General features: G+C 44.9%; 1 protein-coding gene across 1 annotated transcript in view; it reads right to left on the reverse strand.

The window, feature by feature from the left end:
* Positions 1-17,842, reverse strand: part of LOC119433842 (glycine-rich protein-like) — a 35,664-nt gene extending 17,822 nt beyond the window's left edge. The window contains exon 1 of the mRNA XM_049658505.1: positions 17,647-17,842. Coding sequence (XP_049514462.1) covers positions 17,647-17,682 — 36 coding nt within the window. The 5' untranslated portion in view covers positions 17,683-17,842. The remainder of the gene's footprint in view (positions 1-17,646) is intronic.
* Between the last annotated feature and the right edge of the window lie 799 nt (positions 17,843-18,641).

An 18,641-nucleotide genomic window follows, 5' to 3' on the forward strand; every position in this document is an offset into this window, starting at 1 on the left:
GTTGCCGAGCGTCATCACGCCGTGACAAGTGATATAAGTCGTTCTACTCGGCACAGAGCAGAGAACATGGCGGAAACAACGCCGGTATGCCACTTGCTTCAGCTCTTGTGTCATCCGTATCGGCAAAGGCGCGTTCCCACCACGGCGTGACGGCGTCAGGAAGCACATCTGGCCGCGTAGGCCGGAGCAGCGGTCTCACTCCTATCGCGTGCACTCGAGCAGTATACACGCTTGCCCTCGTCGCCGCGCAAAACTATCTGCATCAACTCTGAGCACGACGGGATGCCGCGCACCGGGGCTGCGCAAATCGCAATGAAAGCAGATGAAAGTGGGAAAGCTGTTTACTCTGTGCCGTGCAGACGGACCGTTGTCGTCTACAGTAGTCATTAATGCGAAAGCATTACATGAGCCATGAGGCAGAAAAGCCGGCGTCGTTCACAACGAGTGGTATCAAAAGTCAATGTGACATCATCAGCATCTTGAATGAAATCAGTAGTAATATAGAGATAGTAAATGGTATTACAACATCAATTAGTAGTAATTATGGGTAGTTATTGTGAATTAAGGTGAATTACAGTGAAGTGAATTAAAGTTACAACAAGTTAGAGTAGGGTGACTTAAGGTGGAGTCAAGTGAATTAAGGTGAAGTAAACTAAATTACAATGAATTAAATTTGGTTAAGGTGGATTAAGGTGGATCACCATATTAACTCGTAGCTACTTGGCGATGAGTTCTGAATGGTTGTGGTCTGGTGATTAATGAACGCAGAGAAAAGAAAGTGAAGGAAGGATCGCAAACAGGTTGTAATACTTAAGAAGTCTTTATTGGTAATGACTAAGAGAAGTCATAATGCTTTCGCATTCAAATCACGTAAGGATACTTAAGGTACAATTTTTTTTGCGCATGGGCCGCCACAGGGCTATCGCTTTAAACCCCACCGCGCCTCTACCCACCATATAACTCTTTGCAGTAAACCTTCTCTGTGATAGCGTTCATGATCCAACGTTAAAACCCGCCGTGTTTGGCTACGTCATAGTGCACAGCTATCGCTTTAATATCAACAATCTTTTTAATCTTCGGCGCGAACGTCCGTCACATCCAATTATCCTCGCGTTGCAACGGCAACCTCCGCCAATTCCGAGTTGCACCCCACCGCCCGTATATTTCAGCCGGCAGCATGCTGCACTGTCAATGCTTGAAGGGGTCTGCTGCGTCACGGCGCGAAGCTCCCCTCGCTAGAAACCGGCGTAGTTTCTGCGCGCGCTAGGAGTGCATGTTTATTTCCCCTTAAACACTACGATTAGCAACATCTAGGTTTAAAAAATTTAATTAAACTATAGGCTTTTACGTGCCAAAACCACGATCTGATTATGAGGCACGCCGTAGTTAGGGACTCCGGAATAATTTGGACCACCTGGGGTTCTTTACCGTGCACCTAAATCTAAGTACACGGGTGTTTTCACATTTAGCCCCCATCGAAATGCGGCCGCCGTGGCCGGGATTCAATCCCGCGACCTCGTGCTCAGCAACCAAACACCATAGCCACTCAGAAACCACGGCGGGTCGGAACAGATAGGAAATTGAAATGAATCACATGCATCAAAGTTTGCATTGCGAGTATTATCAAGTACAGTTTAAGTTTTTTTTCTTGCACTTTCTATATGACAGTCTTTGTGATGACTTCAATTTCCTGTTTTACGTTTAGGCTACTGACACTGCACAAACTATATTTTTTGTCATAATACGGAATACAGGCACCAGAGTGCGGCTCATAAACACATCGGTATAATGAGGTGTAATTTGTGGATACATTTCTCGCTATGGGTAATATAGGAGCTCCTTTCTCGCAAATATGTGTCTTGGGTCAGAGCGCTCATGCTGAAAGTGGACTGATTGTCCGCGCTTTCCGTGGAGCTACAGAAGTGACTGTGAAAGCCTTTCGCTGTTTAAAGGTGTATAAGCCTTTCGATGCCAGGCGCCTGAATTATACACAAAGAACGCGCTCGTCCGGAACCAGAAAAGTCGCAAGCATTATGCCAAGGTCGGGATTACCCTTCTACGGGTTAGTCGCGTCCTTGACAAAAAAGAAAAACCGGGGAGTGACAAGTCATTTTTAACGACGGGCGGTCGTTCTTATCCTGATCACACATGACGACTTGCGGCAACGTACCGCGCTTTGTCGGGAAGCTGTGATAGTTCATTCTTTAGAAAGGGTATTTATTTTTTCCGCAACGTAACTTACGTCATCGGGGCAGATTTAAAAATATAAAGGTCACGAGTCAGGCAGTGGTACCTAGGTGAAATGAACGCCCGAGAAAGATGGACTTGTAGTGGCTTTCTTTTGGAAGCGCTGATAACGTTGCAGTTTAAACCACAATAGAACTTCGTACACAGTATTTTTACCAACAGTTTAACAGAAGGCTACTCAGTCGTGATATTATTAAAGTTATAACTTTTTAGCAGAGACACTCTCACATGACTTCAACATATATACAATAAAGGGCTCTGTAATTTCCACCGTGACTTAACCTAGGTACGTTGGCGTACTTCATGTAATAATTCCAGTCAGCCTACTCACATATACCGCATTACAAATCACATCTACCATGACCTCGGCTACATCCCAAGAAGCAATTGTTTACCTCTTCTCATTGCTAAAGATTCGGTAGGCGTAAGACAGGCCAAAATCCGGAATATGAATGCCCTGTATGGAATTAGCATGGAACCTTCAGTGATATAGAACGTATGCGTTACACTCGAGTCTGTCCAGAAACGGGCAGTAACATTAATTTACTCTGATTATTCATTTATCATCAGTGTTAATAAACAAAAAGCATGCTGAGCTTCTATCGCTAGGTTTGCGTCGTGAAGTCACCTGACCTTGCACAAGTTCTACAATTCTACGCTCTAATACTCCATCATCAAGAGCTCGGCGCTTGTCATCTCATATAAGCTAAAAAGCAGCCTGGCCTTCAGAACGTATAGTCAGCATCCAAAGCTTTCGCACGTCTGAAGCTGAAAAAATATTATATTTCTACGCCTGAGGCACGCATCGTGGCATTCGGATTTACAGCGTATCCTGGTCTAGAGAAAACAAAAGTTTTGCATACTTTTACTGGCTGTGGGCGTAGCTGCGTTGAAAATGAACTTATTCGCAGAATCTCGGCCGCGTAAACTTTTGACGGTGACTGTGCCATTGAACACCTGTATTTTCTTTATTCTGCACACATTTTTTAATGAATGACCTTCCAGCCAACGTCATGCAATGCTTACACCTGGTTAATTTTCAGGACAGCCATCTCAGACATGTTGTATTAAATATAAGAACTGAACTACTATGTAGTACGTCATTATTATCACCAATGAGGTGTAATAAATTTGTAAACAAATAAAGGATAATAACATTGCCTATGAAATTTTACTCAAATCTCAGGACTACTTCAAAATTTCGCCTGTTCGTCTTGTGTACCTCCCTATGCTTTCTAGGAAACTGAAAGGGCGAAAATCAAGTGTGAAATTGACATGTCCTGTGGCACCATGGCAGAAAAGGAAAGGTTTGGCTTAGTAGGACCATGTGAAAGGTTCAGCTGCCATTGTGCTACTCACACACAAGGAACGACACTTTTGTATTTTATTTATAGGCAGTAGACAAAATGATAAATGATGCTCAGTGCACGCTGGCGTGATCATGACAAAACGACCGTACCGATATGAGTCATAAACGATTATAATAAAGGAACATTTCTGCAAACCGTCACGGTCCTTTCTCATGTTTCTTCAATTATTCAAACATGTTTAGGGTAGGAGAATATTCGCACATAATTACTAAAGAATTGCACCAGTAATCATATCATGGTGCTGTGACCTGATTCAGCAATAGAGTTAGTCAAGAACAGAACAGCAGAATGCTATATGGCAACTTCGGTAATTGTAGCCGAAAACAGTGTCTTCTAGCACAACTTTGTGGGCATAATTCAAAAAGGGTGTGGTCTGTGATTGGAGTCGTTCTCTATTTTTACACGACAGGCTACATTAACACGTCCCAGAGTCTTTTCGCATAATTTCCAATACTCCTCTGCGTAAGTTGTGGTAAAAGGGTAAAAGGATATGAAGACTTTTAGTATTTCTGGAATTTTGTGAAGGTATATGGGAATGGTTCAAATGATAGGACACGTGCGCTGCATATTGAGGGTAGAATGTTTATGTTTCGAGGTACTGGTTTGTACTAAGCAAACACGCTTGTGCAATAATTCGGATATCCTTCATTTGCACTGAAGGTCAGGTATACGCAAAAATTCTGCTTTGATATAATGCAAATACACTCAGTCAAATAGCTTCAACTGTATTCCTTTGTAAAAATACTACGTCTGGGGCTGCAGCCAACTTTTCTACTTCTGTGTCTTTTAATTGCACACACTGGGCGCTATTTATTTTTGTGGCACGTTCCAAGCCGCACAAGAGTTGCACAAAACAGGCTTTTCCCAAGACGTAGCTGAAAAGGCAAAATATTTCTTAGTAATGTCTTCATAAATATTCACCTTAGGAAAGAAATGTACTTTCAAAACACGTTACCTGCGTTTATTTTCCAAAGTACAATATACCTAAAGTGCAAAAGATGTTTGGAAACACGTTCGCATGTTCTCTAAACCAGCCAGCTATTTTTTTCAGGAAGACTTTGGTACAGTAGAAAGAAACTAAACAAGAACCGTAACCAAGGGCGCGATCTTGTACGCGTTACAAAGTGGAACGGAGGCGTTCCGTTCCATCGAGCCGCACACGATTGGTCAATTTGAACGTCGCGGTTGAAATTGACCAATCGTGTGCGGCTCGATGGAACGGAACGCCTCCGTTCCATTTTGGAACGCGTACAAGATCGCGCCCCTTATGTCCTGCATTTCCGAATATGCCATCGGGTGGAAAACTGCCAAACTAAGCAGCGACAAAGTGATAAGAAGAAGCGCGGCACAGCTGGCGTCGAACCTGCGAACTCACGATCCTGGTTATCAGTGATCTTGATCTGTGGTCGCTCAACACGCTCGGCTACCGCTTCGAAGCGCTGCTGTTGGCGAAAACTAGGTTTATATATGTAACACAATAAATTCCGCGACCTTGTTATGAAAACTGCGATTTTGCGAACGACTTCTTTGCCATTTCAAGAGCTGCTGCTGCAACTAGCTGAAAGCTGATTCATTGAAGTTGATAAGTCATTGAAGTTGATAAATCCCCAGGAATACGTCAGTCAATGCAATAGGTTCATCGCAAATTGCTTTTTACTGGCCAAAAAAGCCTCCAAAATTTTGGCTTTTCAATAGACTCCCATAATTGAAACTTCGCCCGCAATTTGGAACGAGTTTTCTGCCGTATGAAATGGTACCACTTGCATGTTATTTCAGGCTAAGCGCCAAGAGCCTATTTCCATGGGAATATTTTAAAACATGGCTTCTATGATTAGTTATTTGGAAAAAAACGACGCTCTCCCGTAGAAAACGCGTTAGTTTTCAGAGGCGGCCGCTAGAGGCGCTGTTCGGCGATGTCCCAAATTCCTGGTAATGTATAACAATTTTACACGCCTTTAATTTCAAAATCGTTTCTTTTAGGCTCATGGTAACTACTGTATGCTACATACTGGGGCCGGATTCACAAAAACGTTCTCACGCTAAAACTGTTCGCAGAAGCAGGTGTCAGCCAATCGTGGTGCAGCACTTACGATCGAAAAGCTTTGTGAATTCGGCCCCTGGTGCTTTGTTACTTTGTTTTAGATCTTGTTCGGTTTGGGTATCACTTCTTATAATCTTACCTTGAAAAAAGTTTTATTGCGTGTATACATGCTCCCCGCTATAATCCTCCTCGAGCGAATATGGGACTGTGTGATAAATAAATGAAAGGCTGTTCCAGTGACTGAATCGTCCTGGTTCTGTTTTCAAGAAGGCTTAAATGTGCGTGCGATGAGGCGAAATTTAGTCACGGTGTTACGCAGGCTAATAACCAAAGTGGGCCATGCAGCAATAAAACATATACGTACCGCCGCAAATATACACAGGCTTCAAGCGTTGAGTTGTACGAACAATGCTGAAAATGTGTTGCTATAATAAAGTTTTACCGCATGGCCTGCATATTGGTTCTTGGTTCACTAAAGTCATGTTATTCTATTGCTGGTCTAGTCGTATGCACGCCGTCATATGCAACAGTTGTCGCCTTGCGTCACCCTTGAATCATCTGTTAACAATAAGATTGTGGAACTTAGTGTGTCCTAGTGGTTTTTCCCACATTCCTTTGGTGCGAGATATCATTTTGTAGTTGGATTCATGATCTGTCCCGTTAGCGAATTTATTGTAAGGATAAGACCATGCCGCGTGCAGTTGGGCCTTTTCTCTGTGCTCTATTATGTCTGACTAGCGGCATTTTCAAGCTTAGTACATTAAATAAAATAAGCAAAACAATGCAGCACTTACACCATAGAACATTCATTTGAAGAGCACAAATTTTTCATGTGCCAAGAAAATGACAACGTAAGGGTGTGTAAATGGTGTCATGCAACCCAAAAAGCGTTTAGCATTTAACGAGAGTGCAGCAATCAGCTGCTCAATATCGTATTTGACCATTTTTTCCCCCGAATCTCTACACAACGCCGCCACACACGTCGCACTGCGGGAGAAGACGAATACTGTCGAAAATGTTAACTTCCTATTGAGAATGCTTATTGTAACCATAAAAAAAATTCTGCCGACTTTTTTCTAGGGCAGCATGGGCTTGAAAGAAAGCAAGTGCTAAGATCCAAAGACAACGAGTTGATAGACTATCACTATCCGCTTTCAAAAGCACAAAGCCAATTTGTCTTGTTTGTGGTAAGGTTATGACTGTTATTTGACCGACTAGGGGGGTGGGACGGTTTTTTGGCGAGAAAACAAAAGTAGTAGCCCTGGCATTGTCCGATAAATGACCATACTCTGACAGTCCACGTCTCGGCCGCACGAGAGTGGAGCCACGTGTGCAACTTTCAATAAAAAACGACTACAGCGCAAAAGCTTGTAATACTCGCCTTCGCGCACTACCGTTAAATGTCGCACGTTTAATAAAAGGAAAAGAAAGATGAAGTAGCACTGTGCTTTTTGATCACCTCGGAAGGGGACTACTTCCAAGAACGCCGAACGCAGATGACTCTACCTACTGCAAAAATGTTTAGGTGTTTCCGTCGAACGAGACAGTGACCTTATGTTAATGTATTCAGACGCTGCCCAAAACAAACAGGAAGAAAACAACAAGAGACGGGAAAGAGCGCACACTACCTAATACTACCATTTTTGGGCACTTGTACTTTGGATTCACTTTTAAAGCAACGGCTTGCGCGAGAGAATATATCCATTTTTCCAACAAGGAATCGACCCACCACCCGAAATTCTCTTTCTGCGTGCTGATATGCGCCATCCAATAGAAAACCGGATTTACAACATGTCTATGCCACCGTATCCGCAGTGGCAGACACCAAGCTGCTTTTTGTAAACGACACGCTGTGCCCCATTTGCTCGAAAAAACTTATCGGCACTCAGTCGCAAGAAGACACAACTGCGCCTGTATTCGAAACTTGTATGTGTATTGCGCCTGGCTTGAGCGTAATAAGTAATAATAATATTAACTACAATAATATTAACAATAAGGTCAATTTCGCCCGACAGGCGAATCACTGTTTGCGACAGAAATTTATTAGGCAGCTGTGCAAACTAAGGTTAGTCGTTTTATCAGCTGCATAAACGGCTGTAAACATTCGCTTACTAACTAAATTAACCTGCACGTTGTCACGCGCGCACAATCACAAACGAGCACATCTCTCTCGATAAGCGCGGACACTCGCTGTCAAAACGCTGGCGTGGGGGAGAGTGGCAGCAACAGCGAGCGAATTGTCCATCGTGCTACTTCTAGCTTCAACGCTAACTAATTGCGCCGAGAATACACCGCACACGAAGGCATCAGGGGCACTTTAACGAAAAGCTATTCCAAACTGCTTCTATTCTATTTTTGCAATCAGGCCTCCATGATTGCCCAACTTCGCTTGTCTTTCATGCAACGTAAAGGAAAAATATTAGCGTAGCTTGCACGGGAGGCTCAATGCTACAGAGAAAGCGTAGCTGATGGGCACCTAGCTTGGCATGGCTTTTGGACTAGGCTAAGCACTACAAAGTCATTCCCAGCATTTTCCGGAATTTATTGATCATTTATCGATTATCGATTAGCTGCTGGTTGACTATCATTGTCTATCGATGAGAGACTAAGCTTAAGTAGTCCCAACTATGCTTAGCTAGACTTAACCAGGCTCAGCTTCGCCAGTTCACAGAGGTATGTGTCATTGCGCTTGGACCCTTTCTGCACTACCGCCAGGATCGGCCCACAATTTCTGTCCGCAGGTTACGGGCTAACGCTCGGCTTAAACAGCTCCGCTGTTAAAAAACCGCGAGAGCTACTCACTCTTATATGACGTGTGCACACAAATTATGCATGTGAGACCGAACAACAGAAAAATATTATTTTTCGATTCTATGCCTTTTTACCATCAGCCATCCGCAATTGGTCAAAAGTTTTCGGGCTGCGTCCACTTCGCCTGTCTGTCACCTGACGTCCAAAAACCGTGAAAAATCACTGCGTCAAGGTGGCTTGCACGCATTAAAGATGCATTATTACGCCGATCAAAACTTAATTTTCTTTTTAATAGCCGGACACTGCCCCGTTCCGACATCAATAGAAGGTGGGTACCCGCCGATCGCTCTGGCACTGGCTAGTCGGAGCTGCCGTGGAGAATGGATTTATTTGTCTATATTAAAATGTTTGCGTGACATTATATGGTTGTCGAGTCCTTTCAGCACGAAAACGACATCGCTATGTCAAATTTTCTTCACTGAAGATTCGTTTTAGCTGCATTGTTACGTTGCCGTTGCACGCCGACGTGATTTTATAGCAGACACCGAAAGCTAAGTAAGAAGAAGCAGGGCAAACGCAGACGCCGGCAACACACTGCTCATCAGGTTATCTACTTTCACTGCGCTATACCGGCCCCACGTTACCCCCTCCACTTCTGCGTGCTCATCGCCCTTGGTCAGCCAATCAGGTAAGAAATATATGTTAAGTTAGGCAATGCTATTCCTTTTGAAAGCAAACAACATGCAGTGACCTCCTATAAAATAGGAGAGCGTTTCAATAGCCTTCTCAAACAACGCTGCGAGTCACCGCCCGATGCTTGCGTTGGCGGTTACGTAAATTGGACATCAGGTGATTAGAAGGAAAACAGATTGGAATAGTTTTACGTTATAGGGTCCCAGCCATCGGCCCGCCTAGACTTTGTACCCAGCGCAGATAGCTTTCTAGATCGGGGCCGCGCGGCCGCGCTCAGCCGCGCCATACGTAGCCGCCACGGGAGTAAAACGTCCCCCACTTTCCCTGCGGCCTTGTGCGCGATGGAAGACGGAGCGCTTTTTCCCCGCCTTCCTCCCTTGCGCACGCGAGACTGAGCAACCATTCTTTGCTCACCCTCTCACGCTTTCACTTTACCCATACCATACGGCGCGCAGCCACGATGTTATCGCACTTGGACATTATACGAAACATCACGTCGACGACGACGGCGGAAATGTGCCTGGAGTGTCCATATATTTGCAATCGCAATAAAATTATGTGGATCCGACTCAGTGTGGCAAGCAGAGTAAGCGAAGCTTTCTCTGCTGTTTGCTTTGACTGACGATAGTACGCGGTGATCTTAACAGTGAATGTTTAATTTCTTCAGCATTTAGTGCAACGCGAGAGTGGTGAGTTGATGTTCTGCGTGCACCTGTTTGTCCGTGTAATACACACAATACACAGCGAGACGTGCTTGCTTGAGGCATTGTTGTGCGCCGTTTTTCATAACCTTCGAGATTGAGCCACCAGGCTTCTAAGATGAATCTGGCACGCTTCCACTCGCACCGGCAACATACGGCATCCGGCCGCGATGTTATCGCAGTCGGACTTCACACGGAACATCGCGGCGACAGCGAAGGCGACGCGGATGACGTCGGCGTAAATGCGCCTGGAGTGTACATATAACTGCTTTCACAATAATAAAAAAAAGTTGTGTACGGGAAATACCGCTGCCATAAACTATAAGCTTGTTTCCCCACAGTACGACTGAGTTTATGGAGAAACAAACGCATTGTATGTTTTCTTCGTATTTCCAAGCGATTTGGTGCGACTGCATTTAAAAGCCCGGAATCAGGTTAGTCATGTCCGAACGATCGTCAGACCAGTGTTTTGTTGCGCTGCGAGGACATTGTAAGAGTCACCTTACGAGAGAAATATTCCCGACAAAGCGGGGCTCCGAGAAGTATTCTCAAGAGATTACCAATTTGCTCAGCTAAGCAATCGTGTGGCTCACAGCAGGCCCTACAACAATTGACCCTGTGCAGTTCAGCGGTTGCGGCTCCACTTTCTCAAACCTTCACAACCTTACCTTCGCGTATAACGTGCGAGATTTGTGTACACTGAACAGGCACGCATGATTTTAGCTATACTTCCAAACTGATAAAAGAAATCACGTAGAAACTCCTCTGGGAGTTGCCTAAGTATGCACAAGCATTGTGCCGCTTGCTAATCCCCACGCAGCCCGGTGTCATCATCAATGTTATGAAACTTGATTCGACCAGCATAAACCCTTATAAACCCTCATCGATCGTTATCAACCTTATCGAACACAATCCGACCCTTACGAACTATTATCGGTCCTTATCAACCTGGATGTCCAGCTAAGCTGTTACAAAACCACCACTACAATTGCTGAGGGAGCATGCAATGTTTATTCATGGTTCGGATGCTTGTTTTGCACTTGTTCTTTATTGAAACGTGTGCTGTTCTGTGTATTGTATGGGTGATCTGAATGAATGTATGCGCTGTTCGCTTCACTTCGCTGAGCGCTTGTAGCCTCTGCCTTACGTGGTTATGAGCCATTGCATTCGTCTTACGTGACGGACGGACAAATTTCTCATTTGGTATGCATAGAAATGCTTATGCATTTAAAACTAAAACGGGGTGGTTTATTAAACGAGACGAAGCTGCTGATTTTCGCTGTAACACGGGGACTATCTTTTCCTCTTTATTTCGTTCCGTCACGCGCACTATAGATCATGAGTTTTTCCTTTCAATCTGTTTTTACACTGATAATATTCAAACCTTCGCATTGTCGGCACATTGCACTAAACACACGTAACACACGTAACAAATTAAGTAAACACCTAACAAGTAACACGTAAACACACGTAACATGTGCTCTATTTGGCGATGTCCTCTTGTGTCAAAAATTTGCCTAATACTAAATCTGTCTAAGCACCTTACCTTTCTAAATACCAAATGAAACACTTTACCATGCACCGAAACTTGAGAAAAAGGGGGGCGCGCAACCAGGCTTCGCGCTTGGATGGCACTCCATAAAGCCATTTGGCCCGCTCCTTCTTGCAGAATCTAATACCATCATGTTTCCTTATACGTCATGGAGCAAATATGCATCACAGCTGCACATTCGTGTCCATTTTTGACATGGTCCGCAAGCTCTTTCCCATCAATTCCACGGCGGACGAATCTTTTGCCCCTGTAGAGATGCTTTGCCGCATAGTAGCCAAACAAAAGCGCCCCAGGAAAAAAATTCAGCCAGCGGATTAAAACCAAACTGGACCTACATATATAGAGAGACCTAAAGTATGTGCCACTAGAGTGCAATTAGCGGATGAGTTTTTACTGTGCTGCAAACTACATTTTAAAAATCACCCCATGCATTTTCAATGGGTCTACAAAAGTGCCCCAGGAAAAAAATCCAGCCAGTGGAATTAGACTACACTCGACATATACCGTGAGAACGTTGTCAGGATTTAGTGCCTAAAGTGCAAATCGCGAGAAACGAGCCATTGCTCAGTAATCGATTTTTAAAAAATGCTTCCCATAGAGTTACGCTAACCGCATCGCCCCAGGGTCGGCTTCGCCGCAGTAGTCGATGTCCCAGATTGCTGGACTTGTGTACACCATAGACCCAGTGTTCATTTTACAGCAAAACCAGCATTGTACATGCTATTTTTGTACGAACTAAACCATTTTGACACACTGAACACCGATCTCATGACGCGTCTTCAATGTGCCCTGGCTTTTCGAGATGAATGACAATCCGAAGCCTTGATTCGCCGTGATTCTTATGCATATAGCAACCGCATAACGCCAACCCCCCCCCCCCTCCCTCTAGGTACTAGTCGTAAGAAACACCATGCTGCCGGCAACAGCTACCTCACTGTAGCCAACATTGAGCACGATGGTTGAGGAATAGGTTAGAACACAATGTGCGCTTGACCATAGAGTTTCCGACAAATATTACTAAGGCAACTGTCTAGTGCTGCGAGATTTCAGCTATCATAGGAAAGAATTTCTCAAATCCTGTTGCTTGCATGTACATAAATTTTGTCACGTTATTTACTGCACGGTGACTTTCTAAATTTTTCCAAGAAACGCATGATAGCAATCGGTTTTCGCACACAATCATAAGCATCGCGAGTTGTTGCATTTATAACACTTTTTTTTGGGGGGGGAAATGGATCAATTGGGAAAGTCACAACTTCAGCGCTTGAAGCCACAAAGGCAAACATTTGGCATATTCATGTTCCAGCCACCAATCCCCTGCCGCCTTAACCGCGGCACTTGCCTCTCCCACAGACACTAGCTACTCTAGTGGTTTTGTAGGAAACCTTATGCGTACGGCAAGACCGCGGAATACCCATAGGTTCCACAAGAGCAAATGGCATATCGAAAGCGAAACTACACAGGCATGGCTCCGTGCAGGTGACTGGCAACGTGGTGCATCGTGAAGAGGCAGCGTTGCCGACGCATTTTAAAGCGCTGAGCAGGCCCTATAAGTTTTCCTGGGGCATTCTATCGGTTCACTTAGCAAAATACCACTATCCCATTTAATGACATACCGAAGTTTTAGATAGTTATAAAGTCTGCAAGTTTTTATTCGCGGGTATCCGACAACCGCTCGGGCGTCCTGGTATCCCACGAGGGCCTTCTACAAATGCCTCACATCGCAGCGCAAGAACCAAATCACTACAACCGACTGCTTCAAACTGAGACGTCCAAATCTTCGGTCACTATATGTACTCGCTGTTAATTCTTACGTCGAGGGAAAGCGTTTTTTTTTTTTTTCAAAATCTCCCATTTTGCTAAGTGTGCAATAAGAAGATAAATCTCTGTCAGAACTAGGACGAACCAGCACCGGTCTGTTTTTGTGTTTTCTTCTTTTGAGCATTGTCCCTCAACCTGGCTCACAAACCACGATTCTGATCATTCAAAGGTAGGGTACACCGTTTACCACCAGCGAAATAAAAGCTTCGTTTATTACGCCGGCCCACTGCAGTGCGTGGGCAATCGTGGATGGTCGCTGAAAACGCTAAGGCTATCCGATACGCCAGGTTGACTGATGAGCCATTCAATGCAGACCTCACTTACAGGCTACCGTTGCTCTTTGTACAGGGTAATTACCCCGCCCAAACGCGCACTCGTACTAAACAGAGACGAAAATATGCCAAAAGGGGTCGACACAGTGTTATTTGTACGCATTGTTAGCGCTAGAAGACGGCGTACAGCATCTCGATACAGCGAAATGTTTGACGAGCTGTGCATTAACAACTTCCTACGAGACGCGGTTACAACTCGCATTAGCTCGGCATGCCATGCACACACCTGTAACGGTAAACTGAGCCTATGTGACGCGACGGTGTCCACAAAGCACGTGCGACCTCAGTTCAACGAAGCCATGAGACTCCTGGAACAGCTTCGAGGGCGAGAAAAACGCGTTTTTAAAAGAGCGTGGCCTCGAGAAACCCACAAATTGCTTTTACTTGCTTCTTTCGAAAGCATCTAAAGGAGTTTGAAAAGAAAGTTTTTTGGCGAACTAGAGTAGGAAGTTCGACTATATCTTTTTCTCGTTTTTTTTTTTTTTTTTTTTTTTTTACGCTCTAGCTTATGTTCATAATGAAAGTGGTCCTTTCGTTTCTTTTGTATACACAGAAGTGTGAGCGCGTTCCAGCTTTTTTTCACCTATGCATTCACTTTTCTCTATGCAAATCCAGTTTCCTTCCAAAAAAATCTTGAAATCTAGGCAAAGCATAGCAGAGCGAGGACTTAAGATCCTCTAGGTTTTAGGTTGGCTCTGACGGCATTTTCCGGTCGAAGCAAGCAAATGTTTCCTGTTCTCGTTATCTTTCTCGCCATGGCACAGTCGGAGTCGTCAAAATCTTTGCTACGCATTGAGACCCCCCTTGTTGGACAGGGAACTTCTTTTTCAAAATTTTCGATAGGATGCTTAGCACTGCTAGGTGTCTAGCGATTCAGCTTTCTCTCGACGTCAGGATTTTAGTATAAATTTTACCAAACTTTTCCCTTTGGCTTAAGAGCTTAGTTCCCTTGCTGAAGCATTACCGTGGGCCATTTGTTATCAATTGGAGAATTTTGGGAAGCGGTAAAGAGAAAACAATTTGACAGTGACACTCAAGTGACAGTGGCATGTTGGAATGCGAAAGTATTATAGTCCCTTTGGTGAAATGTTTTCAATTGATGTTTTCGATTGGGAGGCACGCGCCCACTTTATGCACTCATAACGTTGCGCCACCCCCTCCCCATTGGCTGCGCTGTCACGTGCCCAATGACGCACGCACTAGGCCACACCTTCAGTCAGCCAGATGGCTGTGACGTGACGTGTGCAGTGACGCACGCACTAGGCACACCTTTAGGCAGCCAGAACCATGGAGCCGCCTGGGCGTTCTAATGGACGCATATAGGTCAAGTGCACATTACTGGAGAGAACGCGTGCCAAGCCTAAGGCGTTATGCCTAAACATTCGCTTCGCATAATCTCTCAATCTTTGGCAAAGCGACAGCGCGCAATTTATTTTGGGGTAAAAAACTTTTTTTTTTCTGCTGCAAATAATTCACTGTTCCAGGGTTTACATTCAGTAGTTTCCCCCGCCGTGGTTGCTCAGTGGCAATGGTGTTGGGCTGCTGAGTACGAGGTCGTGGGATCGAATCTCGGCCACGGCGGCCGCATATCGATGGGGGCGAAATGCGAGAACGCCCGTGTACTTAGATTTAGGTGCACGTTAAAGAACCCCAGGTGGTCCAAATTTCCGGAGTCCCCCACTACGGCGTGCCTCATAATCAGATCGTGGTTTTGGCACGTAAAACCCCATAATTTAATTTTCCATTCAGTAGTTTCACCGAATCTGTGGAACCTTTATTTGGTCATCAACTTATGAGCCAATGAGGCGTGAAAATATTTTGAGACCACCTAGTGCAGGCGGATTTGGCCTAGTTCCCTTTTATGTTAGGCAATTAGTGTTTCATTTATTCTTTTTTTCGAGACGTTCTTACCCATTACTTCGGGCGTCCTTGCAAATTAATTTCGTCAACGTTTTATCAAATCTAGTAATTTCGGCAAATTTTGCTTCGCGTCCATATTTTCAAATATTCATGTGCGAATTGCACCTCTCAGTGCGCTTTCTGGCAGTGAGGTTCTCAATTGAATAGTTATTCTCTATCTCGGGGGAAAATCTGTATAAATATCTAATCGATATGTTTTAAACCTCCATCACATCGATCACTGTACATCGAATACCTGGACATGACGTAAAACCTGGCACGAGTATGTAAAATGCCCATTTCTCCCCACTCCGAAACATTCTTCTACAAAGTGCATACTGAAACGCCAACTGTTAGAGCCTGGTTAAGTAAGAAAGGCATTTTTGTAACTTCGATTAGCTGTCGTCTCTGTAATGTACCGGAAACTATAGAGCACTGCTTTATTGACTGCAAGGGCGTCATATTGTTTTGGGACGTTCTCCAAAGTAATTTTAAAAAGGATCTTGATGTAAGTCCTCATACGATACGATATCTCATGCCACCTAAATGTGAACATGTGCATTTTTACATGCTGCGACTTTCACATGCACAGTTTATGAAAAACTCCCATGTTAGACCGGAATCCTTAACCCCCCCTCTACCCAATTGTATCTTCGCAGTCACAATTCATTGATATAATTTCATAACTGAAATACGTTTATGATCAAAGAGACTTTCAACCATACTGGTATCCAATGTTAATGCTGTGTGCCTCCCTTGTTTACTGTAATAACTGTACTGTAATGTGTTTGTTTTGTATTTGTAGACGCGGCTATGAGTGTTTTGGGCCGCTATGTAAATAGCTTACGCAAGTACGTTTTATATTCGTAATAATTACCATGAAAGCAAACAAAAAGAAAAAGAGCCGCCATGGCGTCGGGGAAGCGAGCTCGTCTAGCACCCCGGAGGTTCGGGTTCGATTCCCGCACAGATCGAAGTTTACCGAATTTTATTTTCAGAGCCATTAATTTACTTTGTTTACAAAAACCGCCCTGGCAAATTTGATGTCAATCCGAGCATTTTTGACGAGATTTAATCATTGCGCCATCGGCCTTTCTTTGATACCATCACTCGGTCACACCGACGACGACGACGCCGGATTTTCGCGTAATGGGACATATAATTATTGCGCATTAAAAAAATATACCACGAGACTCTTCGCATAAATAGGAGGCACCAATGGCTAAGTAGCGCCACGTTCCGTTCCTTCTCAATTCGGATAAAGAATAGCAGTACTAACTTAGCGCGTTCAATCGTCTGAAGTGCGGTCAGCGTGCATCGAACTGACAAGAGGCAACATTCGGTTCACTAATTTGCAACGTGCTGTCCAGATGTTTTATATTTGCCCGAATGATTACTCACAACAATATTTGGATGCCATAACTGCAACATTATGACAGTTGAACAGTAAATGCTTGTTGGCGCAACACCGGTTTAACTAAATCATTTATAGACAAGCAAACCGACCATCATTAATTCAACTCAACAGAAAAATTAACTTAAATAAAATCAAGAAATTTACATTGCTCACTCTCCCCCGAACCAAAGAATAAGCACGACCGATGTCGAGGCACGCTAGGTGATCAGCTAGCGTTTTTTTTTTCTTTTGTTTTTTTACCTCTCGCATGCCCTCAAGTTGCGCCCTCTATATCACTAAAACATTTATCTAATTGGCAAGTGTAGTATGGGATAGAAATATGGATACAGTATGCGCTACAGCTACAATATACGGAATAGTATACAGCACATCTACAGTATAGTATAAATATGGCGTATATGGATTTAGGTGCCCGTATTGCGTGCCAGAAGACACGTCTGTGCATTTATAACGATGCAAGTGCACTCTTTTTTAGGCTCAACCAGCGAAGTAAATCACCATCCACTGGATCTACCGTGCTAACTTTTGTCCTTTCCAGAACTGCGCCATAAGACATTGTAGACGCCATAAACAAAGCATGTCGAATAATTTCAAACTCCACTTTCTGTGCTTCAACATCAACAGCCTAACACACGGGCATCTTCGCATTTCACTTGGCGAAAGGCGGGGCACGCCGCAATGACTCGAACCGACGACCATGTGATCTACATCGAAACTGCATAACCAGTGAGCGTGTAATACGACACTGTCACATTGCTGCGCGCCATGCTGACGTTCTGAACGTGGAATCCTCCCAACTTTCCCTCCCCCTTTGTCACGCACCAGAAGCGAGGCGACAGTCCTGCAGATCCTTGTCATCTTGGACGGTTCCTTCGTGTAACCTCGGAGCTCGGCTTCCAAGTGATCCTCCTCCGCTTACACACTCGGCACCTACTGGGCCGCAGTCCACGACACTATGGAACCCCCTCCGATTGACGCGCGGGTCGGTCTATTTTGCGACTCGGGAGTGCGCCGACGCTTCGTGCAGCCTTAAAAACCGCCTGGGCTCCCTCTCAGAACCGCGCCGCGGACCGCGACCCATCGTTAGTTCTCGAGAAAAAGGCCCCCCGCCGGGCACCTCCTATAGCATTCAACCGGCTCTCTATGTAACCACCTTCCCACCTCTTTCGTACGTTAGCTTCCCGCGTTCGCACTCTCTCCTTCATTCGTTTTGAATCCGTCCCTCTATCTCGGACTCCTTTCACCCAGCACCGGTTTCGTTGCGGCAGCGGCAGCATTGCCCAACCTGCCAGAGATCGCCCTTCTTTGCAGGGACAGTTCTGACGCCGGCGGTGAAAAGAACCACGAGCTCCTCCAATGCCCGCGGCTCGTAAATGCGGGCGGTCAAAGGGAGAGCCGTGACGGTCGATGAGTGTAAGAGACCCCGGAGAGAAAGACATTCCCACTCCCTCTTTCTTTGCGGCGTCTCCCACCAAGAGCCTGTCCAAACTCCAGATTCGACTCACGTGGCCAACGCGTGAATACGCGTGTGAGAGGGAAACGTGTCTTGTCTATTTACTGTTTACTTCCTATCCTTTTTATATGCTCTTCGGAAAGGGTAAACTTGAAGATGCGAGCAGGCGCGACCAGGCAGACCTTCCGGAACGGAGACTCGCAAACACCGAGCTCTCTTAGCATGAAACGGCAATCCGGTAGGTGCCCTTTGAAGAAGGCCCGCGTGGTTGGAAATGCACGGTCTTTTATCGGACTCCTTTTTCGACACTCTCTTTATTTTTTCTTTTGCTTTTTTTTCGGTTGCGCGTCCTCCTTGTGTGCCC

Source organism: Dermacentor silvarum, chromosome 11, assembly GCF_013339745.2.
Source record: "Dermacentor silvarum isolate Dsil-2018 chromosome 11, BIME_Dsil_1.4, whole genome shotgun sequence".
Lineage (NCBI taxonomy): Eukaryota > Metazoa > Arthropoda > Arachnida > Ixodida > Ixodidae > Dermacentor > Dermacentor silvarum.